The sequence below is a fragment of the Saccopteryx leptura genome, chromosome 5 (assembly GCF_036850995.1).
Source record: "Saccopteryx leptura isolate mSacLep1 chromosome 5, mSacLep1_pri_phased_curated, whole genome shotgun sequence".
Lineage (NCBI taxonomy): Eukaryota > Metazoa > Chordata > Mammalia > Chiroptera > Emballonuridae > Saccopteryx > Saccopteryx leptura.
Genome location: NC_089507.1, coordinates 201,275,601 through 201,301,413, shown reverse-complemented (window position 1 = coordinate 201,301,413; position 25,813 = coordinate 201,275,601). Strand labels below are relative to the sequence as shown.

General features: G+C 50.9%; 2 protein-coding genes across 5 annotated transcripts in view; one reads left to right on the top strand and one right to left on the bottom strand.

Annotated features, from left to right (window-relative positions):
* PTPN1 (protein tyrosine phosphatase non-receptor type 1) overlaps nt 1-11,320 on the top strand; it is a 62,674-nt gene extending 51,354 nt beyond the window's left edge. The window contains exons 5-10 of the mRNA XM_066387511.1: nt 68-205; nt 4,104-4,313; nt 4,684-4,845; nt 5,568-5,791; nt 7,903-8,074; nt 9,278-11,320. Coding sequence (XP_066243608.1) covers nt 68-205; nt 4,104-4,313; nt 4,684-4,845; nt 5,568-5,791; nt 7,903-8,074; nt 9,278-9,301 — 930 coding nt within the window. The 3' untranslated portion in view covers nt 9,302-11,320. The remainder of the gene's footprint in view (nt 1-67; nt 206-4,103; nt 4,314-4,683; nt 4,846-5,567; nt 5,792-7,902; nt 8,075-9,277) is intronic.
* A 1,128-nt stretch (nt 11,321-12,448) lies between these two features.
* The window catches only part of RIPOR3 (RIPOR family member 3), a 70,864-nt gene continuing 57,499 nt past the window's right edge, over nt 12,449-25,813 (bottom strand). For 3 of the 4 annotated variants that reach the window (XM_066387506.1, XM_066387505.1, XM_066387508.1), the window contains exons 10-22: nt 25,591-25,716; nt 25,370-25,515; nt 24,507-24,636; nt 22,856-23,401; nt 20,727-20,857; nt 20,181-20,304; nt 19,401-19,536; nt 18,680-18,841; nt 17,856-18,020; nt 17,185-17,387; nt 16,121-16,204; nt 14,131-14,221; nt 12,450-13,678 (exon numbers count right to left, since the gene is read on the bottom strand). In XM_066387506.1, the coding sequence (XP_066243603.1) occupies nt 13,575-13,678; nt 14,131-14,221; nt 16,121-16,204; nt 17,185-17,387; nt 17,856-18,020; nt 18,680-18,841; nt 19,401-19,536; nt 20,181-20,304; nt 20,727-20,857; nt 22,856-23,401; nt 24,507-24,636; nt 25,370-25,515; nt 25,591-25,716 (2,148 nt within the window). In that variant the 3' untranslated portion in view covers nt 12,450-13,574. Of the gene's footprint in view, nt 13,679-14,130; nt 14,222-16,120; nt 16,205-17,184; nt 17,388-17,855; nt 18,021-18,679; nt 18,842-19,400; nt 19,537-20,180; nt 20,305-20,726; nt 20,858-22,855; nt 23,402-24,506; nt 24,637-25,369; nt 25,516-25,590; nt 25,717-25,813 lie in introns of all 4 variants that reach the window. The other variant, XM_066387509.1, reaches the window with a different exon arrangement.

The window sequence follows — 25,813 nt, the reverse complement described above, 5'->3', positions numbered from 1 at the left end:
TTCGAACCTTCTGTCATAGGGAAACAGTCAACTGCCCACAATAATTCACTGTTATTTTCTCCCCTAGTTAAAATGTGCACAGTACTGGCCACAAAAAGAAGAAAAAGAAATGATCTTTGAAGATACAAATTTGAAATTAACATTAATCTCTGAAGATATTAAGTCATACTATACAGTACGGCAACTAGAATTGGAAAACCTTACAGTAAGTATGGTATGCACTTAAGTATTTCAGATAGTCACTGGTTGAGGTGTCCCTTCCCATGGGTGATATTACCTAATGCTGGTTTTTTTCTGGGTTTTGTATACTCTGAGCAAGATGTGGTTTTGGCACTATGGTGAGCAGAGCTTACCTGCTTACTTACCAGCTGATGAACAGAGCTTACCTGCTTACTTACCAGCTGATGAACAGAGCTTACCTGCTTACTTACCAGCTGACAAGGGGTTCCTGGGTGGCAAAGGAGGTGGTCTTAGATACCTCCTTTCCCACAGAGCTCTTTCTCTAAAGTTTAACACCTGATAACACCAGTTCTTAGTAGAAGGGAATTTCTAATCTAAACTTACCAGTTACTGCCTTTGCAACTGCATTGGGATTGGAGGGACAGCGTGCAAGGTAAACATCAGCAGAGCATGCTGCCTTCTTTCATTGTCCGCAGTCTCTTTCTTCTGAAGTGAGGGGGAAGGGCCCTTCCAGGGCTGAGCCCAGTTTCATAGCCAGGGGAAGTTTTCTAGGTGAGGTCTTAGGTTTATTTGTTGTGGGGAGAATTGATAACACCAACTGCTGACTGTTATTAAAAGATGGTGCCAAAACATGGCAAGGTACTAAGGAGGTAAGCAACATCATGGAAGGTCCTGCCCCTAAGGATTCTGACTCGCTCAACTAGAGCCGTCTCTCTCAGGAGCCCATAGCTCAAGGCAGCTCCTGGGGACACCGTCATCATCGAGGTTAGCCACTACCTTCTGGAACTAGAGTACCTGGGGTTGATCCTGGCCTCCCATATCAAATTGTCAGCCTCTAGGTAAGGGGCATACAGCTCGCTGTGTCTCGGTTTCCTCTTCTGTCAGGTTGGGAGGGGGGCATAGATGTGAAGTGTTAGAGCAGCACCAGGCCCAGAGCATGTGCTCAGGGAGGGTTAGCTGTGCGGTGGGGTTGACGTCACGTGTGATCATTCAAGGAGCAGGACAGATGGCCAGTCTGAAGTAAAGGTGGGGGTGGTAATCACATGGTTTGGGCTGTGTGGGGCGGTGCTGAAGAGCAGGATTGGTTTCTGGGTTACATTTGCAGCTTAGGTGCTTACTGTCATCATGACTCCTGCTGTTGAATTAATAGTTAAAGATCTAGAACTTAGCACAGGTTACTGAGAAGTAGAGAACAGGTTAAAATCACATGGCCTTTGAGGAATGCAGCAGTGTGGCTTATCTGAGTGCTCTCTCTCTCCTCCCTCTGTGATAGCATGAGCTGTGAGCCCTGCCCTAGCTATGCACTGAGGCTCTCCAAGTGATTTATGGAGGGGTTTGATGGAGGATTTTCAGGAATAATCTTGGCAGCGGGTTGGAATGTGCCTAGAGGATTATGTAGTAGACTTTTTAAAATGCTTTTTAGCATTTGCAAGCCTGACATATTAAGAGTGACTTCTGGTAAACTCTTGAGAGTATTTCTCCTGCTTGTTGAGGGAAATGGAATTCGGACCAAGCAGAAAAGGCCTGTGCTGTCTGGGTAGCACAGCAACTGCAGTGGCTCGGAAACCTTGATGTTGTTGTTAGGAGGATCTGTTTGCTCTAACAGAACGTTTTTATTTTATTTTATGTTATTTTTTATTGATATGGGGAAGGGGTTAAGGGGAGAGAGAGAAACATCAATTTGTTGTTCCATTTATCCATGCATTCATTTGTTGATTCTTGTATGTGACATGACCAGGGATCAAACCCACAACCTTGGTGCATCAGGTCAGTGCTGTAACCAACTGAGCTACCTAACCTGGGCCTCTAACACACTTTGTTTTTTAAAAAGTCAGTTCTCAGACACGTATATTTGTTCAAGCACAGATCTACAATGAATTCCCTGGGAAATGTGGGCAGGTGTGAGGAGGGTATAAACAAGAGAAAACCCACACTGTCTTCAGGCTCAAAAGAAAGAACTCACTTTTGGCATGTTTTCTTCTTACTCAGTTTTTAAAATATATTTTTAAGTGCTTTCCCTCCCTAAAATATAGAAGAGGCATTTCTCTTTAAAGCCATTAAAGTAACAGGAGATCATTTTCCGGAGAGGAAAGAATGGAATTGCTTAGTATGAATCTATAAATTACTCTAATGTCACAGGCAGATTTCTCTCAGTGTATGTAATAGCTGGTATGGGGTGAAATGTGGGTAGTCTTTTCTGATTCTAGGTCATTGGTGTATGGTAGGTCTTCACCCGTTTTCATCACACTAGGGTTAGGGAACATTGTTATAACTAAGCGTAAGCTCTGGGAGGGCAAGGGTGCTGCTGTCTTGACCTCATGATGCCTGGCACGGTGGCTGGCACAATGGCAGGCACATTGTGGACATTTGCCAAATGAAGGAGTACAGTGTTGGTAAGCAGGTCTCTGGCCTGGAGCCTTTCTCTATCAGTTGCTTTCCAGGTGACCTAGACACTGCCATGGCTCTTGGCACAGCTCAGTAGGAGACCCTGAAGACTGGCAAGGTTCCTTTAAACCTTCCTGTACCCACTTTAGCAAGGCTTGCAGGCCTGACTTGCCCATTCAGTGCCTGGTTCCCATTTACTGTGTGCTTTTAGCTTAATAAAGCTCTCGAGTGCTCTGTTGCCAGTGAGAATTGCATTTTGATTGTTGCTTCTGGAGACCAGGTGTGGGTTCTCTTAGGCTCAGTGGAAGGAGCAGAACTGGAAGCATCACCAGAGGCCATTCCTATCTGTTTCAGTGGCAGCAGACTGGGCTGGGGGAGACACGCTTGGGGACACAGGCCAGGGGCTTCCTTTCAAAAGTTACTGCAACAGGTTCTAAACCGTGGGCTCTGGAGTCAAAGGAAACTTAGATCAAAACTCCTGTTTCCCCCACTTATGGAGGGTTGGCCTTTGAGCTTCAGTCTCCTAATTTGGAAAATGGGAATAATAGGAATACATGCCTCGAAGGGTTGGTGTGAGAATTAGTGACCTAAGGTGCTCAGCACAAAAATGAAGTAAATGCTCAGGACCATCTGTTCAGCTGGATATTGAGCCACATGTGGTTCTAGTCTTTGTAGACTGAGTTGGTTCCTTCTTTAAAATGATGATCCTCTGAGACATCCAGATAGTCCTGTAAAGCCCTGTTACCTAGAGCTAATGCCACACACATGCAGTTCACATTTTCACTTTCATGTGAAACCTTGTTCTGCTTCATGACACAGTTACTGTGGGTGGCAGTGTGGCATTGTTGTGGGTCAGAGAGAAATCAGTTGTAACCATGAAGACAGCAGAGGTGGGAGGGACATTGGAGAAAAGAGGTGGGTGATACTGTTCCATCCTAAAGGAAGTGAAGTCAAAGCAGGAGCAGCCTACAGTCCATTGCTGAGCACATGGCCCAGTACCTTAGTGCTTGGCATTTGTGGACTAGAGGTACATGGCCCCTGAGAGAAAGTCTGAGAATTAAAACTGTTGTTAAGAGTGAATAGATAGAAAGGCATTTCGTGCTTACTTGGAATTTGTGACTTTTTTTTTATTGAGAAGAAGGGAGGCAAACAAGCTCCCCTTGCATGTGCCCCAACCAGGATCCACCTGGCAAGCTCCCTACTGGGCAATGCTTGGCCCATCTGGGGCGGCTGCTCCATTGCTCAGCAACCAAACTATTTTTAGCACCTGGGGTGGCCATGGAGCCATCCTCAGTGCCCAGGGCCAACTTGCTTGAACCATTTGAGCCACAGCTGCAGGAGGAGGAGAGAGAGAGAGAAGGGGGAAGGATGGAGAAGCAGATGGTCACTTCTCCAGTGTGATGCCTGACCAAGAATTGAACCCAGGACTTCCATACACTGGGCCAATGCTCTACCACTGAGCCAACTGGCCAGGGCTGAATTTGTGACTTCTGTACAAATAATTCTCTTGGAATCGTCATCAGTATTTTCTCTTTCAGTCTAAAGAAACTCGAGAGATCCTGCATTTCCACTATACCACATGGCCTGACTTTGGAGTCCCTGAATCACCAGCCTCATTCCTGAACTTTCTTTTCAAAGTCCGCGAGTCAGGGTCACTTAACCGGGAGCACGGCCCCATTGTGGTGCACTGCAGCGCTGGCATCGGCAGGTCGGGGACCTTCTGCCTTGCTGACACCTGTCTCTTGCTGGTAAGGAAGCCTTTGAAGACCCTGGGAAGAGAAGGGACAAGTAAACCTCTATTCTGGCCTGGCCACAGCTTCTCTGGTATTGTGTCTGCAGTAAACAAGCTTTGATCTTCACTTTTGAAAACCTTCTCTTCCATAAAAATAGCTTTACCTTAAATAGCTTAGTTCAAAAGCATGTTCTTAATTTTAAAGTGAAATCCAAGAAGATCAAAAGAATCTCCTTGTTTCTCGTTCTTTCCCTTGTGCTCACATGGTCCCAGTTTTGCTGCCTTGGCTCACATTTTCTAGAATTCAGCCTTCCCTGCTGTGATTTTTCCTGCATGGGCCCTAGAGATCAGGGCTGGCTGAATTGTGTCTCCCTTCTGGCTTTCAGATGGACAAAAGGAAAGACCCTTCTTCTGTTGATATCAAGAAAGTTCTGTTAGAAATGAGGAAATTTCGGATGGGACTGATCCAGACAGCAGACCAGCTCCGTTTCTCCTACCTAGCTGTGATTGAAGGTGCCAAATTCATCATGGGAGACTCTTCAGTGCAGGTCCGCATTGCTTTTGCTTTCATCCAGGTGTATTGATTTCCTCTTTGTCTCTGAAGAAGGGGACTGTCAGTTTAAATACTCAAACAGTATATGTGCCAGAACAAATAGCTCCCCATTATGTTTAAATAGTGAGAAAGTTGTGGAAGTGTTCACTGGGTTCCAGTTTCTGCCTTTGAAGAGTTCACATAGGCCCTGGCCGGTTTGCTCAGTGGATAGTGTCAGCCTGGCATATAGACATCTCAGGTTTGACTTCCAGTCAGAGTACAGAAGAGAAGCAGCTATCTGCTTCTCTCTCCTCTCCCTCTTCTCTCCCTCTTCTCCTCCTGCAGCTAGTGGCTGGATTGGTTCGAGCATTGGCCCTGGATGCTGAAGATAGCTTGATTGGTCTGAGCACGTCAGCCTCAGGCACTAAAAATAGCTCAGTTGATTCGAGCATTAGCCCCACACAGGAGTTGCTGGGTGGATCCCAGTTGGGGAACATGCAAGAGTCTGTCTCACTATCTCCCCTCCTCTCACTTAAAAAAAAAAGTTCACACAGAGAATACTAATAGGAAGAATAGTTTATTTTCAAAAGATTTGAAAGTGTATGTCTGGAGACCCAAGAATCAGAGAGAGCCAGCCCCTCACCGAGCTGTCACCTCTGTTCGCTGAAATGGGCCCTATTTCCAGACAGAGCAGTCAGTCATGAACGCTAATGAGAATCCTCTTGCTGCTTTTTCTAGGAGCAGTGGAAGGAGCTCTCCCATGAGGACCTGGAGCCCCCACCTGAGCATGTCCCTCCCCCACCCCGGCCACCCAAACGAATCCTGGAGCCACACAATGGGAAATGCAAGGAGTTCTTCCCAAACCACCAGTGGGTAAAGGATGAGTCCGAGGAGGATAAAGAAGATGGCCCCATCCAGGAAGAAACCAGAACTCCTTTAAGTGTCCCCTGCAGCACGGAAAGGTAATGTGAGAGGGGCTTGGCTTATTGGGGGTGAGGAGAAACGACCTGTTCCAGAAGCACATGTTGATATTGAAACCCTGTGGATACAGCCTCCTGCTGGCACACAGTGCTTCTATGTCCTTGGGGAATGGGGCCTCCTGCTTTTGCCTAGGCTGGAGGAGTCCAGGTACTGAGCCACAGGTTGGCCCTGGGAAGTGAGTAGCTTCAGTTGGCTTCTAGCACCACCTTGTGGTGCTCATTGGAATCAGGAGTTCAGAGCGCTGGGAGTCTTTCTGCCCAGAGATGACAGTGCCTTCTCCCAGGCTTCCAGATTGTTCAGAAATGGGATGTCCAGGCTTGCCTATGTACCTTTAGCCTCAAAAATGGTCCTTTTGGTAACTTAACCTTTTTGTGTAATCTTGACCAAGTGGATAGCTGTTTTGCTTCCTTACAGTTTAATGAAGATTATCCAGCACCTATTGATGTATGTAAAATACCGAGATAACTAAAATACAGCTCCTCGTCTATGTTCTAGACCCTGTCATTGTGAAGGGGACAGAAAATTGTAGTAGGAGCCTGTGGTCAGTGATGGAGGTACACACTGAGATGGCCTCCCTTACAGAAGAGACACTCAGCCTTCCCCAGGGGTCAAGGAAGGCTGCCTACAGGAGGTGGCACTGGGGGAAGCTTGCAGAATGAATCGGAGTTAGCTCCAGCCGGAAACTGTGGGGGCAGTGCCCTTGGGACCTGTGTTTTGGCAGGCAGTTTAAGATGAGCGAGTGCACATTTTGACCCAGTATCTGTATGTGTCTAGAAAACGAGCCTACAGCAGTTCTCAAACAAGTGTGCAAAGAGATGTCCTGGAAGAGGTGTTTGTTGTGGTGTCATCTGTAATAGTTCTGAGAGAAACGTGTCCAGTGGGGCCTCCAGAGCAAGTGCCATGTGATGTGCTGAACAGCAGCTCATTGACTGTCCCTCAGAGGTGCTGTGCAGCTTCCCAGGGCCTCTGTTGACATCCTCAGGGTGGGCCATTGTGTTCCATCCAGAGGGCCAAGAATGAGAGAAACAGGCTGAAAATTACTTGTGTCACATTTGTGTCATGTGTTCTGTTTTTTCTATTCATTGAGACTTGTGGAGAGGGCAGTGCTTTTCACACTCTGTGTGTGAAGGTGGTGTATAGGGAAGTGTGGATTTGGGAAGCAAAAATCCAGAGAGTTCCAGAAAAAAATGGAGTTGTACCAAGAACATTAGTGCTCCTGGGCCTCGGTGGGAACCCATGTGCCCATAGACCCCAGCACTGTAGCAGCACCTGGCAGGGTGGGCGCTGAAAACCAAGTGCTCCCTGCAGCCTCCTCCCGTCTCCTGGGCAGATGGTGGCTGAGGTGGTTTTTCCAGGCACGAGATAGATGCTGCTGGGGTAGGAAGGCCATGGATGCACGTGAGAGGCCAGACTTCCTGTGGCCGGGGCCTCCTTGAAGGAGGCAAGGGTGGGAAGGGAAAGGCCCGGAGCAGAGACAAAGGTCCTGGCTCCTCATGGGCCACGAGCGCCTGCTGGCCTCTCCTGAGACTGCCTTGGAGCGAGAACTCTGCACATTGTCTGCCCTCGGTCACTGGCTCCCGTCCAGGAGGGCAGCCAGCAGACTGCACACGGACCCTGGGGAAGGGTCCTGACGGGGTTGGATTGGTGCTGGGGATTCCGGCCTGGGATGGTGAGCAGAGGGTCAGCAGGAACGAGTGTTGTCTTCATGTCAGCAGTGACAAAGGCCCCATGGGTCAGCACCCATCAGGGTGCCCAGGCAGGGTGTGAAAGCATGTGGGCCACACCATCGCCTTCCCTGATCTGAAGGGACACATTGTGCAGCAGACCCCAGGGCAAAGTTGGCACCTGTCTTAATACCAGTGGCTGTATTTCTTCTCAGACCCTTTCCCAGCCTCCATCACGAAGGAGTCCATAGGTCTCCAGAGCCCTACCCTAGGGAGGCAGTGACAAGAGGGCTCAGACCCATGTCAGCATTACTAAATCTAAATAGATGCGGCTCATTTTTTCCTCGGTTTCCCCCTCATAATAATGGCATCTTTGCAGTTGTTCTCCCCAGAGTGAGTAACCCATCTCTGCCCCCCTTATTCTTCAGCATGAGTCAAGACACTGAAGTCAGAAGGCGGGTCTTAGGGGCCGACCCTACCCAGGGAGAGCCGTCGCCACCCAAGGAGGAGCAGGAACAGGCGCTGACTCACTGGAAGCCCTTTCTGGTCAACATGTGCATGGCCACGGTCCTCACGGCTGGCGCGTACCTCTGCTACAGGGTATGTTTTCACTGATGGATGTGCTGGCAAGACCGCGTATACAGAAGGCACTGGCCAACAGCCTGGCATTAGCACTCAGTGCTGTGGAAGGATCTGAGCCAGTCTCAGAAGAAACAGATCAAAGGTTTAAAGTCTGGAACTGTGAAGGGCTAACAAGAGAGAAGTGAGGAGTGATGCACTGGGGTTTTAAGGAGCCCTGTGGTCCCAAGAATACAAGCATCTAATCTCAGGGCCTTAACCTATTCAGGAGTAAGTAGAGAAAATGCCAAATACATCTCTTTCTCTCTCTTTCTTTTTTTTTTTAATTTGTTTTTGAAAAAAAAAATAGAATTACAACACATTGTTGTTTTTAATCTTTATAAAAAGCAGCTAGCTTTTTGTTATTTCTGGAAGAAAAAAAAAGGTCTGGGCACTTAAAAAACTTTGTTGTACCCTTAGGTGATGTAGCCTGATAGACAATTTCTATTTGATTTCCCAGGGAAAGACTCCCACGCTCTGAGGACCGTGGAGTCCTCTGGAGAAGAGGGTCTGAGGCTTCAGGGCGCTGCCCTGCTCAGTCACTTCCTCTGCTGTGCGTACACACTGAGCTTGGACAGTCCCCCTGGCTTTCCCGTTTTAAGAAGTTAAACAACAAAAGGCATCTTTAAAAAACAAAACCCGGCTTGTGCTTTTGCTCAGGGTGTCCCCACTGGTTTTCCGTCGTTCATTTTCCATCCATCCCTTCTTGTTACAGCCATCTTGCTCATGTCCTGCCCTTAGCACCCATTCTCCCAAGTGGGGTTCCTCAGGCCCCCTGCCTCGGGGTCACAGGTCACCACAGAGTAGCCCCTGGCTTTTCACCCTGCCATTGATATCCAGAAGGAGCGATTTCCACTTGATTTGGACTACAAATGCCATTTCAGTAGAAGTCCACACCTGACAAGTGTGTTGCTATTACAGTAAGGGGAAGAGAGGGTTGGCTTCAAACTCGGTCATGGAAATCACCTCATAAGACTCTTTTATCATTTAAAAATTTTACTTCTTTTGAGGCAACCATCTTTGAGTGCATCAGATGGTTTAGTGACACACAGCTTTCCTTAGGGGTGATTTTTGGAAGGGGTGGGCAGCTATCATAAAAAAAAAAATCACCTTAGGGGTAGTGCCAAGTCTGCAGCTCTGCAAGGTGGGTCTGGGCTCAACTGAAAATGTTTGGTTTCATTCCAGTTCCTGTTCAACAACAACACATAATCTGACCCACCTCCACCCTGCTGCCCGCCTCTGCTCACAGAGCCCGCACCCGACTATCAGGCATGCCGTGGTAGGTAAGGGCCGACGCACAGGGTAGCCAGCGTGACCCTGGCGGACGTTTGCTCTGCATTAAAACTGCCCTCCCCAGCTGTTGGTCTTACCGTTTTCCTTTTACTTTTCTCCCCTCCTTTCTTTTGAGTACCAAATCCACAACCCAGGTTTTGAGGAGAGCAAAAGACAGTGCCATGCTGGTGGCGCTGGGGAAAGGTGGCCTGTGCAAGCTCGGGCGGGTGGCACACAACATTCCCGGCAGACCTCCACGGAGACTGTGTGTCATAAGCCTCTCCACTCTCTATATTTATTTTTTAATTTTTTCCCCAGAGGTGTCCATAATGCACTAGCATTTTCTTAAACCAATAATGTATTACAATTTTTGATGTCAGCCTTGCATCAAAGGCTTTCTCAAAAAGTACAATAATAAACCCTCAGGAAGTGCTGGGCACATAGGACTTTGCCATGAGCCTGCTGCGTCAGACCAGTACTAGGAAGGAGGACGGCTGTGAGCAGTGGTTCTTTCGTGACACTGTGGGTAACGTGAGAGGAGTTTGGCATATGTGTATAGAGCAGTGGGGTAATATATAACAGACACTTGGGTATTTAACATACATGATGGGAGATGACTGCCTAGTTATTCTCCTCCCCGGTCTTACCTGCTAGAACCTTGTTCTCAATCACCACTTTCCCTGTGTGTATTAGAATGCATGTTTGGTCTTCTTGTGTCCTGATCAAATACCACGTCTTGAAAATACTTAGATCTCTGCTTACTAAAGCGCCCTCGTGTATAAGTCCAGTCTACCCTTGCATGATCAGACCATTACGTGGCTGTGGTTCCCAGGACTGTGTTGAACTACTCGTACTCGCTGTTCAGCACTGGAGGGATGTTTTCCAGTAACAGATACTTGTCCACTTCCTGGCATGACACTCTGGTGACTTCCTCGTGAGGCCCGGCCTGTCCTGGTCCAGCTGGGTCCCACTGTAACTCAGACATTCCAAGGAGCTGGAAAGCCATAGTCACACCACACGCTCTGGACATTTAGCAAGCAGGGTCCCCTGTACACACACCTTTGGGATCAGCCTCCACTATCCCAAGTTCACACTCTTCTTGTGAAGACTGTGATTTGGAACCAAGGCAACTGTCGGAAACCACACTTGAAGCAACTCGGATGATGGTGGTCCCTTGGACTCAGCCGGCTGCTGTCTCAGTTGGGAGGGCCTTGTTAAAGAGCGTGTCTGCCCCTGCCCTTGAGCCCTGGGGACTGATGGTGCTCATGACTCTTCCTGCGAGGGGAACTTAAGACCTCCACGTTAAGTGGCTTTTTAAACAAGATAAAAAGGCAGCTGTAGCTCACGAGCTGCTCTTTTGCCAGCATTTTCACATTTTGCCTTTCCTGTGTTAGAAGCCCGTGCAGAGAAATTCTGTGGTGGGAACATTTGAGGCGTCGCCCGCAGAGCCTTGGTGAGGTGTGGATATGGCTGAGGTGCCAGGCTGTAAGCATTTTTGAGTTGGGCTTGTTTGTTTGTTTTTGAAGTCCTGTATCTGTATGTAGTAGGTTGGGTGTGTATATATAGTAGCATTTCAAAATGGATATACTGGTTTAACCTCCTATCCTTCGAAAACAGATGGCTCTCCATCTTGTTACATGTATGTTAGAGAAGTAGCGAGCTGCTCTGCTATATGCCTTAAGCCAATATTTACTCAGAAGGTCATTATTTTTTACAATGGCCATGAAATAAACCATTTTTACAAAAATAAAAACAAACAAAAAAGCGAGGTGTTTTCGTATAATACCTTTTCAGGTGTGTGTATACGTGGATGCATGACAGGGTGGGGAGGGGGGCGCGTCTCAGGGTCTTCTGTGACCTCACAGAACTGTCAAACTGTACACAGTTTTCCAACATGCCATATAAATGATGGGTTTGCATTTTAGTTGGAACAATAAAAATTTTATTTCCAGAGAACATGGATTTGTGGTGTTTCTTTGCTTAGTGGATGGGCAGCACTTGCTCCTTCCCATCACTGCTGATGTGAGCAGAGGTTGTGCAGCTGTCATTCCACACCTGAGAATCCAGAGGGCCTCCTGGAGCCGTGAGTGCCTGCGGGCTGGGGCCTCTTCCCTTGCTGAGGAGCTCAAGTAACGGATCAGGCCTCAACCCACTTCTTCCAACAGCAAAACCCACCTTTGGACAGTAGAGCGTTCTCAGATAACTTGACAAACTTACACTGGTTGTTTGAAGCACTATTTAGACCTCAAGAACATGCCCCTTAACCAACTGTCTGTGAGGCACGATGGGTTACTGCATCTCAGTACCTCAGCCGGCCACACTTGGTGTAGAATTGACAGAAATAGTGAGATACACAAGATCCATGCAGTCTTCCATTTTATACAAAAGTAAATCTCCCCCAAAGTGAGTTTTTGGCATTCTGTTTTGAAATAATTTCAGACTTGCAAAATGTTTCAGAGTACAAAGAATTCCCTTACATCCTTCAAGGTCTTCTGACTGTGTCAGAGCTGGCTGCTGAGGGAACTGTTTATGCTTTGGCCTCCTGGCAGGATCTGCAGAACTGGGAAACAAACATCATGGTCATGTGACCACGCCGTACCCATAGAGGACTGTGGGGGCCAGAATGGTGTCGTCCCGCCCATTGTCACTTCAGTCTTTGTTTCACATACAAAAAATGGCATCTAAGTTTTTATGAAGAGGTGAAATGCCGGTGTGGGGGCAAGATAACTGTGTGACTCTGGAACAGAAATCAGATGGAAGCGAAGGCCAGAAGGGCCAAGGCTCAGTGGTGTCTGGATAGGGGAGGGCCCCCGGGAGCCCTTGAGCACGGGCAGCAAGTCCTAGGGGACGCCGCCCTTCCTACACCGGCTGAGGGAGCCCTTGAGCACAGGTAGCAAGTCCTAGGGGACGCCGCCCTTCCTACGCCTGCTGGGGGAGCCCTTGAGCACAGGTGGCAAGTCCTAGGGGACGCCGCCCTTCCTACGCCTGCTGGGGGAGCCCTTGAGCACAGGCGGCAAGTCCTAGGGGCACGCCGCCCTTCCTACGCCTGTTGCTGCTGCTGCTGCGGGAAGCTCACTTCACAGTGTCACACTGGAGGGAGCACGCCAAGGGACAGGAGGGGCGACTTCTCCCCTCAGCAGGGTGTTTAGGAAAACAACTACAGTACTCTTGACTTTTTTCAGGTAAAGTGAAATACCAATAAAAATCTTTTTTAATTGAAGTTTCATAAAGTTGAACATATAAACAAGGCAAATAAATACTACATTAAATCGAAAAGCACAAACTATATACAGGAAATGTAAATGTTTTAAGTTACAGAGTTCTCTAATGCCATTGCTGACAGCCATATTCATACCCCAGGTTATCTGGACATTGTTAACACAAACCGCTCAGGGCATGTTCAAGTCTTAGCTTAAATAAGAAACTAATTTTCTTTCATTAAAGCAACATGCTCTTCAGCAAAATCTTCACACCGGCCTGTGACTTCTGAAGCAATTTATATAATGGGCCCTAAATTGACCTGCTTCAGAAGTTAGATGTGATTTCGATTAGTGAGGTCAAAGTGAAGGCTTTTACTGACATGACACTCGAGACTTCCACTTGCCTTTGTGCTGTTGAACACTGAAAATAAGGTCCCTGGACAGCAGGCTGCCACCAGGCATTTGAGCCACAGCTCGGGTTAAGAGCTGAATCATACACACCCTGGCTCTGTGCCTTCCCACCTTCCCCAGGTCACCCAGGTGACAGCTCCGGCAGAGGAAGTGACTCAATCTGCACTCTTTCCTTAGCAAGCTCACAGGCCTGCTGGCCTCCATCCCAGCCTTTGTCGAACGAGAAGTGCTGAGCCAGCTGACCTGCGAGGGGACAAGTTCACATTCATCTTGGAGCCTTTTATCCCAGGCCTCGATTCCTTCATGGTGTGGCTGGCTCTGCATCCCAGAGGAGACAGATTCCCAAAGCCAAAAGGTGATAGTTTGGTTGAAGTGGTTTGGCCTTTGAAGTGCCATATATCACCTCCTGTCCCTCCTGTACAGAGGTCCCACTTGTGCCCTCGAGCTTTGTAACCAACCGAGAGACTCGGAGCGGCTCTGGCCGGTTTACACTTAAGGGGCGTTCCCAGTGTGGCTTCATCCACAGCTTGGTCCCTGTGCTGAGCCTGGGCAGCAGCAAAAACAGAGATGCCAGATTTCAGCTCTTCGGTCGAGGCTTTTTAAAATATTGTGATTTCAACATCTGCCTCCTGGCAAAGGGCTTCTTCTCTTTGGTCTGAGCAAAGTTTGTCCATCTTCTCAAAAGCGAAGCGACCTTTCTCTCCTGCAATATTAAGGTCATTTGTCATGGGATTGTCCCCTGCCTGTGTTTCCTACTCTGGCAGGTCAAGATGGCCTTAGCGATTCTGGACGCCTGGGTCTCAGGCGCTGCTGTATAGGGGAGGGCCGGGAGCACTTCGGGAGCTCCTAACTGGCTGGCTCATGCCTTGCCTCTACATCCAGGACAGTCAACTGGACGTGAATTGTGTCCCTTGCATCCGCATTCATTCCCAAGAAACATAAACTGAAGTTTAAGAAGGAAATAAAGCGTTTCTTGCCACCTCGACCATGAAAAACACCTGCTTTGACCAAAGGCAGTTAAATGGGTTGCTAACAGTGCCCATCCTTGTACTAATTTGCATATTTCGAGAGCTGGCTGTGGCTGCTCTAGCACAACCTCGCTAAGGACCCGGGAACCCCACTGCACTGCACAGGATGCCAGATGCTATACTTTACCAAATGACAGTGTGGCTTCTCGGGCTGCCGCTCGCACGGCCTCCAGGTCAGATTGGCACAGGCCGGCAATCTGATCAATGCTTTCAATGCCCTGCTTGGAGGAAAGAGGGTTCATTAGGAGGAGACACTTTAGCAGGTAGAATCCACTTGTATATATAATCCCTGCAGGACCCGCCCTAGAATAGTCCCTGGGGTCTGAAACCTTTCTCTGAAGGTTCTAGTTGCCTACATGGCCTTAGGTTCATCAGAAAGACCATTGCAAGTGTCTCATCTTTTCAGTCCTGACACCTGCCAGCAAGCAGGCCACAGCATAGATGGACGATTAAAAGGCCCGTCTTGAAAATGAGAATAGAGTGTTACCTCGAGATACGAGCAGACCAACATACGATTTTTTTAAGATTACAAGCTGCGACTCGGTCCGTATTTTTGTTCGAGATACGAGCAAAATTCCGAGATACGAGTTGTGATTCGGGAAGCTGCCTCTAGTTTTTGTGGTTTCATTTTAAGTAAAGAAAGTGCAATTTTAGTTTTGTTTAAAGTAAATAAAATGCAGTTTTAGTTTAGTTAAGAAAATGCAGTTTTAGTTTATGTACGTGTCTACAGTGCCTGCATCCCTTCCTCCCTCCCTCCCTCCTCCTCCGCCATTTACTGTAGTCGCACTCGTCTGTCTCCAAGGTAAGAATACAGTACTAAATAACACTATTTTCTTTTATTTCATATATTTTGTTATGCATTGGTAAAGTATACATGTATGTTTCTTAATTAAAAACGTCTTTTTTCATAATTTAGGATGGTTTGGGGATGTCTCACAGGGCTGGAACGGATTAAATCTATTTCAGTTATTTTAAATGGGAGAAATTTGTTTGATATATGAGTTGACTGACTTACGAGCTCGGTTACAGTACCTTGAGGTACGAGTTTAATTCGTTCTGTAACCGAGCTCGTAAGTCAGTCAACTAGTTATCAAACTGCCGATACTGGACCCATGCGCCAATGCGCCAACTAGCGGCAGCTTCCCGAATCACGACTCATATCTTGGAATTTCGCTCGGATCGCGAACAAAAATACGGACCAAGTTGCAGCTTATATCTTAAAAAAAATTCATATGTTGGTCTGTTCGTATCTCAAAGGTACCACTGTATACCTTTGATAGACCCTTCATAAAAAAAATTCCAAAGACTACCAGCCTAACAAAAACTTACTTTGCTCACTGTTTTAAAACTATATTTAATATTACCTGTTTTCTTTATTTTTGTGGCAGAGACAGAGTCAGAGAGAGGGACAGACAGGACAGGAAGGGAGATGAAAAACATCAATTCGTTGCAGCTCCTTAGTTGTTCATTAATTGATTTCTCATATGTGTTTTGACGGGGGGAGGGGCTACAGCAGACTGACTGACCCCTTGCTCGAGCCAGCAACCTTGGGTCCAAACTGGTGAGCTTTGCTCAAACCAGATGAGCCCGCGCTCAAGCTGGCGACCTCGGGGTCTTGAACCTGGGTCCTCGGCATCCCAGTCCAACGCTCTATCTACTGCGCCACTGCCTGGTCAGGCTAATATTACCTGTTTTCAATGTTCACACACACTCTCAAACAAGAAATATGCCAAAACATCACTAGTAGTAGGATAACAGATCATTGACATTTTTATGTTTCACATTTTTTTCCCTACAACAAGCTTTTAGAAAATTTTTAATTGAGGATATTAAAACATACCATCAAAGAGTTCAGAATTAAGTCCCTGGAACCATCTGCTTGTTTACCCGGAACCAGAGCAAATGCTCGCTATGGAGAGGACTCTGCTAGTGGGGCCAACGACTGGCTGCTCCTCTAACCTAGCTCTTTAGCTAGCAGTGATTTTTTTTTCTTTATTTTTATTTTATTTTATTTTTTTTTGTTTTGGTCCTGGTAGAAAAATGTTGAAATGAACTAACTTTAACAGTAACCGCAAGCAGGCTTCCCCCATCACCAGTGAGGACAGGGTTGAACTCACCCTGAGATGTTTCAGTGCCATGCATGCAGCTTGCTGGAGTTTTGCATCATCCTCGGTCAGGGCGTTGGTGTAGAAAAGCACAGCCTGGGAAATAAGGCTGCTGTGAATGAAGGGGCGGGGGGTGCCCATGATCCATTCATCTTTGGGTCAGGTGCAGTCCTGAGCTGTCTACTAGAGTATTGAGCTTATCGCTAAAACACTGGTCCCTGGGCTGGTGGTCATCAGATGAAAAAAGCGCTTTTTGTCTAATAATGTTTACAGAATGTTCTGAAACTGCTATCCAGAGAAAATGCTAAATCAGAGCAATCGGATGTCCAGTTGGATATCCAGCCAGGACAACTGTACACATGATGGAGCTACCCTAGCACGCTGCTCCTCGGGCCGGAAGGAGAAGCATCTCTTCATCACCCCCTTCCAGACAGTTCTGCCCACACACTGGTCATATGACCATGGCCAAGTCACTTCCTCTGGAAAATAAAGCTGGCACTTCCTTCTCAAAATAGTTGTAAGCACATGGAGATGTGCCTGGCCTTCAGTGAGCCCTAATAGTGCCCTTCCCCTACCTTGGGGGCTGTACCTTAAATGAAGAATAGTCACAGATCCAGGAACCTAAAAGGCAGAGGGGTCCAATTTCTTGGTTTTGAAATGGACTGAACATAAGGAACAACCAGCCACGTGTATAAATTGCAAGTAAATGAGTATTACCATTGGAATTCTAACAAACTACATGCAAGTGACATCTTCTAAGAGAGCATATAATGTTGCTTTAGAAACACTGAGGTGGGGGAGGTAAGTGTGTGCCATGTGGCTCTGTGGGTGACTCGGAACCATATGTGACGGCCTGGCCACCCAGCCTAGATCCCTCCCCAGGGCTGGTGCTGCCGGTGGTGGTGGTGTGCGGGGAGCAGCGTTCATGTTTGGAGCATCCCTAAATCCAAATATCTTGCAGTGAATGCAGCCCACGGTCACACACAACTTTATTTTTCTGAGAAAGAAAGCCTGCCTGCTTCCATCTCCCCACACCTGTGGCCGGGAGGCCGCCACCTCCCCTCCTCAGACCGTACCTTCTCCCGAAAGCTCTTGTTCTTGGCCGCGCTGGCCAGGGAAGCACTGGCCGCCCTGCACACCCTCGGAGTCGCGTCCAGCAGGAGCAGCGCCCAGGCCCTGAGCGTCTGGGGCAGGGGCTGCAGCTGGCCCAGCCGCTTCCCCTGCAGCTTCCTGACCGTCTTGGCCTGCCCCTTGCACTGCAGCTCCTCGACAAGGGTTACTGGAAGGGACAGAAGAAGTGGGCCCAGGGTCCATCTCTGATTGCAGCTGCAGGTGAGTGTAGCCCCTGCCATTAGCCATGGAGAAGCAACTCCCAGAGCACGCTCATGGGTTCACCAAGCCCCAGTCTGGACTGACTACAGAGGGGCCTCCTGGAGTCTCTAGGAAGGCTTTCTAGCAAGGGATCAAATTCGCCTGAAGACTAATACAACCCCAGCCCATACTTCAAGGACACTGGCCAGCTCTGACCTCTGCTCTGGGCTGAGTAAAGCCTTCTTCCCCTAGAGCTAATTTCATCTAACATGGGCTGAGTGTGGAATCTAATTACATTGGGGTTTTCAGCAGAACAGCTGGAGGGGAAAGACACAGTTCTGAAAAACTGGCTTCCAAGAGCCGGGACTTCCAAAGATGGAAGTTCCTTTGTTACATGTGGCTTTGAGGCCACCTGTCACCCTCCCCAGTCCCCTACCTTCCTTGGTGAGCTGAGCGAAGTGCTTCTCCAGGTCTGAGACACTTTGCCTCTGCAGGTAGCTGTGAAACTGGAACCAGGTGACAGTCTGTTGCTCGGAGGGGCTGGCTCCAGGGGGGAGCAGCCCGCCACAGCTGGTCACCTGCTCCAGGAGCCTGCGGCACACTGATGACACAGGACAAAGCCGTGAGGAGAGACGGAGACCTCGCCCCCTGGAGCTCCTTACCCAGCGTGGCCGGGTCAGGTAAAAGCTTTCTAACAGCATGCAGGCGGGTGTCTCCCTGTGCCCACTGTGCCCAGGAGAAGGAGCATGGTCCAGCGGGGCACTGGGGCGGTCTTGAGGGAATGTCCATGTGGCCAGGGCCAGGGCCTGGGAATATGCAGGCCACTGAGCGGCCCAGGTGCTGGTTAGAGCTGCTTCATTCCAGAGACACTACCCAGAGTTCCGCTGTCACCTCTCAGATATTTAACAGAAATGCTCTGCATTCTGAAGACATGTCAGGACACTTTCATGGGGCAGATAAAGGCCTGCTTGCCTTCCCATGAAGGTTCTTGCTTAACCCTTGGCGGGTTCTGGTGGGAGCTATGGAATCTGTCCCCAGAAAAATGCAACAACCCACTATCGTTTGCAGTTTCACAGACGACTCCTTCGTCTCCCCAGGAAAAGGAGGTGACTTGTGGTCACCCTGGGAAACGACCTCCGTTTGATGCCATAAAGACACTCAGGGATGGAGCTAGGGCTACGATGAGGCCTGCTGTGACACTACTGAAGGCACGGGGACTCGGCACAGCGCCTCCTGTTGGGGAGGAGGGTGGGGCACTACCTATTTCCAGCTGTCCCGGGTACTTCCCCCGGACTCTGTGCAGGAAGGTTTTCTTGAGCTGGTTCAGCAGCGTCGCGGCAGGACAGGCCAGGACCCCGCCGGGCTCCGTGCACCCCCTCCACAGCTTCAGGCAGCCCTTCCTCCATGCGGCCTGCGGAATGACTGAAAGCCCAGCCTCAGACACCCGGCTGCGGCGGGAAGAGCAAGCACAGGGGCCCAAAGGTTTCCCTCCACGAGGACTCACGGTCAGGGACCTCAGGAGCAATATGCAGTGTCCTTTCCCACACTCGAGTGTGACACAGAACAAGCAGCTGACTGTCACCAGCCTCTTCTTTTGGACAAGGGGAGACCCCAGGGGGTGGAGGCGGAACTGGGGTCCCAGCTACATTTTTTTGAGCTCATGCTGTGTGCCCGGTGTGTGTCCCGAGGATCCCTTCATTGGACCTTCCCCAGTGGCCGGCCCATTATCCAGGTGGGGAGGCTGAGGCTCGGGGCTCTTGTGCCCAGAGTCACACAGCTGACCACAGAGCGGGTGCTGCTCCCTCCACGGCTAGGGCCTCCCTTCCTGCCCCTACAGTGTGTCTGTGAGCCCAGTCCAGCCTGAGACACCCTGGGCCCCGGTTAACTTGGGACGTCCGGGGAGACGAGACTCCCCCGCGCTCGAAGCCCGTCACTCCGTGCCGTTCCCACAAGCAGCCCGTGGCGCTTGGCAGTTACTTACTCTCTTCAATGGATGTCGCCTTGCTGGCCTTCTCAAAATCAAGCATAGACAGGGTTTCCAGAACCTGCTTTTGCTGCGCAGCCTCTTCCAGAAGGCTTTCCTGCACCATCCTCGACAGATGAGGAGAGGCCAGTTTCTGGGAAGCAGCCCACAGCGCCCCAAGTTAGCACAGACACGCCCTCTGATGTCAGCCGTCATGACCCTGGCCCCCACCTGCCCCGTGCCCACCCTTTTTATCCCCGTGGTAGCTCCGTCGCCTGGGGACTCCCCCTTCACCATGGTGGCTGAGACAGTAGGACATAGGCTGGAGCTTCCAGGGGCTGCCTTTGCCACCAGAAGGGACCAGCCTGCCTGAAAGTGAGGCCAACCTCTGCAGGAAAGAGCTGAGAGAGGAAGAGGTCCGGTCATGATGACATCTGAAACCCTGGATCTAGCTGGGCCTGAAGCCCCACCTCTGGCCTTGTCAATTCTGTGACCAAAACATGTTTTCTTCCACTGAGCCAGTTCGGATTGGAGTTCTGGCTTCTGTAACCGAAGGAGTCACAGCCACTGCCTTTGTCTCAGGGCCGGGGCTGTGTAAGAGCCACATGACTCTTCTCGTGGGCCTGGCCTGAGCCTTCCACAGGGGGACCTCCTCAGTCTCATTGGTTCTCATCCCTGCACCATGCCCCCCACCTTCAAGATCAGCCCTCTGCAAGAACTCCAAACCCAGCCCAGACCCCCTGGCCGGGAGCCCCGCCCTCTCCCCCCTCCCCTCCCTTCCCCAGGCCCCTCGGCCACCTGCAGCAGAGCCTTGCAGACTTGGAGGTGGACCGTGAGCAGCACGTCCAGCTCGGGGGTGCCAGCTGTGAGCTCCCTGGGTGACTCTCTCAGTGATGGCGGCGGAGGCAGGGTCCTGTCATTTCTGAGTTGAATGGAGAACCAAGTGACCATTCTGCTTAGGGTAGAGGGGACCCTCGCTCCCTGGAGAGCTCTGATCGGGGAGGTCAAGGCGGGTTGTAGGTGAGGGTGGACAGCTATGTAGAGGGGCCAGGAACCACAATTACTGCTGTGCGTCAGGTCAAGGGCAGAGGCTCTGCTGTGTCTTTCATCATCATTTTAAAGATTTTTTAAAATCTGTTGCTCGGAGAAGAAAGCTCAGGGCCAGGCTGAGCTGATTTCATTCACTCTGGCTACTGGGGACCTGCTCCGTGCCAGGCAGTGGGGATGCGAGGTGGGGGCACAATAAGTAAATACCAAGTGGGCAGTGGGAGACACGGCCAGGAGGCCGATAGGAAGCATGAAGCTAAGGCTAGTCATCTAGTCAGTGCTGGTGGGTGCACTCACCGGGGGTCCGGGGGGTCCCCAAAGAGGGACAGCTCGTGGGGGGCGAAGTCGGCATTGAGGAAGGCGAAGCTCTCCAGGATGCATTCCATCAGGCTCTCGGCAGACCTGTGCTCCCGGCGGCCTCCGCGGGGCTGTGGGCGAGCAAGGCCTGAGAGCAGCCGGCCCCCTCACCCCGCTACACCCCCGCCCAACAGCATCCTCCAAGCGGGTGATGGGCACGGGGGTGCGCCACTCCCCAAGGACCCTCCTGAATGGCATGTGACAATGTATGTGGTGCAAATCTCAAGAGAGACAAATCTGAAAAATCTCACCTGGTCGCAGACACCCATTAGGGTCAGGACAAGTGACAGGAGTGGGTGAGTGGTCGTGGGGGGACCATGGAAAGCAGAGCAGGTGCCCTCCCACAAGAGGACAAGCTGCTGCTGCAGCTGCCACCTGCCACTTGGGAACCTGGAGCCAATGTCACCAGATTGTTCAGTTTTCTAAGAAAAGCTGGAAACCTAGATTTTTGTAGGAAGCCTCCCTGTTTTTAAATATTGACAACTAATTTTAATTTATTTTTAAAATATGGTATGAGTCAGGCCAAACACCTTTTCAGGGGGCTCAAAGATGCCAGGCTAGCCTGCGGATTCCAGGTGTCTCTTCTCCCAGGGAGACGCGGGAGGAGGGGCGGTGGAAAGCAGCCCTGCCTTGGGGGCGGAGAGCGCTGGGAGCCGCCGCGCATGCTGCCCCCGGGGCCTCAGAGCCTCCGCAGGCGCCTCCCTCAGCATCTAGAAATCCACTAGTGGAGATCCCAGCCTGTCCCGAAAGGTGAGCCCAACGACAGAAAACCGTGAGCAACAAGAGAATAATAAGCTAGCTGCAGAGATTTCCTTTCCTGATGGAAAAAAATGTATGCCTATATATCTTTTCGTGTGCGTGTGCGTGTGCATGCGTGCTTGTATGCGCACGCGCGCGCATACACACAGGCAATTCTCATCATCTGCGGTGGTTTATAGAGTCACTACTGGCTTTGTGAAACTGGAGCCATGGCCCCTTCTCGAAAAATAGAAGGTACAAGCCTCTGGTCACAACATTTTCACCAGTGGCCATTATATAACCTTGTTTTATGTGTGTTTCTGTTTAAAGACACTGTACTTCCTATGTATTTATTCCTTAACAATGAGTCCAAGCCGACAGCCCGTAACTCATGCCTAACCTGAGTATTTTCTCTGTGAGGCTCATCACCGCTGTGTTGCTCTTAGGATACTAGCGTGCGCTGGGGACCATTTAAAACAGCATAATCGCCCCCCCCCCCTAAAAAAAGGGCACAAAAAATGTGGAAAACGTAGCACTAAATAGACTGCAAAAAGGACAAGCATAGGCTGACTAGGCGGTGGCAAGGTGGATAGAGCGTCGGACTGGGATGCAGAGGACCCAGGTTCGAGACCCCGAGGTCGCCAGCTTGAGCGCGGGCTCATCAGGCTTGAGCAAGGCTCACCAGCTTGGACCTAAGGTCGCTGGCTTGAGCAAGTGGTTACTCGGTCTGCTGAAGGCCCACGGTCAGGGCACATATGAGAAAGCAATCAATGAACTAAGGTGACGCAATGAAAAACTGATGATTAATGCTTCTCATCTCTCTCCGTTCCTGTCCGTCTGTCCCTATCTGTCCCTCTCTCAGACTCTATCTTTGCCCCCCCCCAAAAAAAAAATTATATAAACCAAAAAAGAGTAGAATAATCTGCCCAGGGCAGCACCTCTGAGAGCCACAGGAGAACAGAGTGTGGTGTGGGCCCTGTCGAGGAGAAGTTTCACCATCGGGGTGTGGCTGCTGGGGCCCTTCCACAGCGCCGGCTCTGACAGTGAGGACGGCTCAGGTTTGGGGTTTTAATGCTGAGTCAGAAGATGCAAGCTGGGGCTGGGTTCCGGCGGCATATGGAGCAGGCTATCCACTCTGAGCCCTGACTTTCTCCTAATCTTCCTTCCTGCCCGATGGGGCTCTTGTTATCCCCATTTGACAGATGAGCAATCTGAGGCCCAGAGAGGAGACATTGCCCACCCAGGTGATGCAGAGGTGAGACCGGGATGTGGCCCAGGCTGGCTGCCCCCAGAGCCCACTCCCAGTCGTCACACCAGCAGAGTGGACGTACCTTCAGCCGGTCCCTGAAGCTGAGGACCTGGTACTCCAGCTCCCGGAGCCGGGGCTGGGAGGGGTCGGTGCTCCGCAGTAAGTCCAGGACCTCCTGCAGGGACCTCTCAGGGTTCACCCCAGGTTCATCCACTCCATCCCCAGTTTCTCTGTCCTGGTCCTTCAGGCTGCCCAGCATTGTATGGTTGTGGAGTGGGGAGCCCTGTGGCAGGCTGGGGCTTTCTACTCCCAAGTCCCTCCAGCCAGGCCGCTCCACAAATGAGCCTCCTGCCAGGTGGGCCATCGCTGGCAGGAGGCCCAGGGGCGGGGGTTCCTCCTGGGCTTCCTCTTCGATGGAGGCGTTGGGGCCCATGGCCAAGGGCAGGAAGCCCACGTCCGAGGTGGATGCTGATGTGCTGGTCTCAGTGTCTCTGGGATCCTCAGAGCTGAAGGAGTCCATTTCAGGCAGCTCCTGACTCTGGCTGCACAGGCCAGGGCCCTGAAGGTCGCTGTCGGACAGGTAGCTGAGGATGGAGGTGGCCCTCGGAGCTGGCTGCTGCAGGACAGACTGCAGAGGGGAACACAGGACCAACCTTACTGGCTAAGCCAGGGACCACAGCAAGGGTCCCAGAGGGTCCCCATGACCCCTACCACAGACACTGGCTCTGCCTGCCCACTTTCTCTGGATGGCTGAGGCCCACCAAGTTGACTCGGAGGTGCTGACAGCAGCCTGTAGCCTCTCTGCTCTTATCCATCACCACCCCTCTAACCCGCGCTTTCCAAGCCCCAGGGACCCCCTGCTGTTTCTCACACCCTCCAGGTTCATTCACACATTCCCACCTCAGGGCCTTTGCACTGACTGAGCTCCCTGCCAAAGAATGTTCTGCTTTATTTCCCCATGGCCCTTCCACCCTCGGGCGGGCAGGCACTGCTCCCTGAGGGCACAGTCCTCACCCAGCCTGGAGAAGAGCCTGGCACATACATAGTTTTGAATGAGCGAAGTGATAAGTGAATGAAGGACCTGACATACGATACTCAAGAAGTGCTCACGGTATAGAAACTGCAGCTCATCATTACATTAAGCATTAGGTGTTTACATGGGCTGGTCTGAGGGCCTTCAAGTCCTGCCTCATTTATCCCTCACACCGCCAGTGTCCAAATGCATCATTAGGCTAGAAAGGCTGTTACGGATTAAAAGATGGGGGGAAAGATGCATTTGCTCCCAGGTGGCATAGAGTATCTCTGGAAGGATATGGAAGAAGTTGACAACAGCACAAAAGAGGGGACCTAGATCCCGGGAGGTCACAGGAAGGAGATGTTTTACTATACACTATGTCAAGATATTACCTACTGGAAACATACTCAGTTTAAGTTTAAAACAAATAAATTGGAGGCCAAGTTCATGGCCTGGGTGATAGGACCATCCAAAACACCTTATTCCAGGCATCCAGGAGACTCAATCAAGCCTAGAGCACCCCCCCGGATTAGAGGGACCAGCATCGAGGAAGAAAAAGTACAGAAAGCACACAGGATAACCCAAAGCAAGGGAGGCTGAGCCCAAAGTGTGCTGCACAGAGAGGTGCCAGGCTGCTCAGCCCAGTCCCAATGCTGGCGGTTGGGGAGTCGCCCAACACCACCCACCACAGCATGACCACAGCGGCCCGGCCACTCACCAGGTAGTACCTCTCCCGGAAGCTGGGGGTGCTCGGGGGCGTCCAGTTGTATAAGGAGCCCTTCCTGCTGCCCATAGAGAACTTGACTGTGGGGCTGGGTGACACCAAGAAGCTCTCGGTATCAAACGGGCTGGGGGAGAGAACAGAAGGCTGGGGTGTCACTGATGGCTGGGAGGACATTTAAACATGTCCACGACCCAGGGGACTGGAGAGGGAATGGAGGCCTTGGGAGTGGCAGGGCCTTGCCCCGGACCACAGGCAAAGCCCAGGGACTCGAGATCACATCCTCAACCTTTTTGGAACCGTCTCTCAGACAGCCACCACCCTGAGGGCCCTTAGCCAGGTGGCCAGGGCAGTGATGGGCGACCACACATGTGAATGCCACCCCTCTTTAGAGGTGCCTTGGAGAAGCTCAGCAGACCAGCAGTAGACAGTGCTACCATTTCCTGGGCAAACCATGTCACCACCCCTCTCAGATTTCTCATCTGTAAGGGGCACCATTTTAGAAGGACCCCTGTGTCAGTCCCTGTTACAGGTAAGGCTGGGTGGGGCCCACGGTCTTGCCAATTCTAGTCACAGAGCAGGTAGGTCTGGATAAACCCTCCCTGCCTCCCAGAAACCCGCTCTCTCTCTCATTTGCACAAAGGCCTGGCTGGAGGTGTCTGGGACACAGTCCTGTGACTGTGACTCGGGCCCTGCAGGCAGAAATGCCCACAAGTGGACGCTATGTTATAGTCAGGCCACCAGGGGGAGCTAGCGAGACCCATCAGGCTCGCGCTCTGTGTGGTATACTTCCAGGTGGAACTTTGGGGCTTCCCTGGGGAGGGGCCACAGGGCATGGAAGGAGGCTGGCCCCTACTCACTTCCACAGCACCTCCAGCTGCAGCTTGATGGTGCCCAGCTCTGTGATATCCACCACGATGACCTGCGGCCGGGTCGTGAAGAAGTCGGTGATGTCGCACGTCACTGTGCCCACCGCCAGCGAGCTCAGACCACGCAGCTCTGTCACCTGGGGTAGGGAGTTGTGGGTGTTGTCCTTGCCGAGCCGCTGGAAGCCCTGGCCCTGGCCCTAGGCCCCACCCACCTTGATCTCGAAGTTCTCGTGCAGGGTGGGGATGAAGGCCTTCTCCTCCTCATCCCAGGTCTGGCTGTCATCAGACTCGATCCGGCCCTTCAGCCTCCAGCGCTGGCGGCCCATGCGCATGAGCACCTGTGGGCAAGGTCCAACAAGGATGACAGGTCAGCTGCCCCAGGTGGGTACCCCCCCTTGCCACCTGCATGGGGGCCCTCCCTGCCAGCTGGGACCC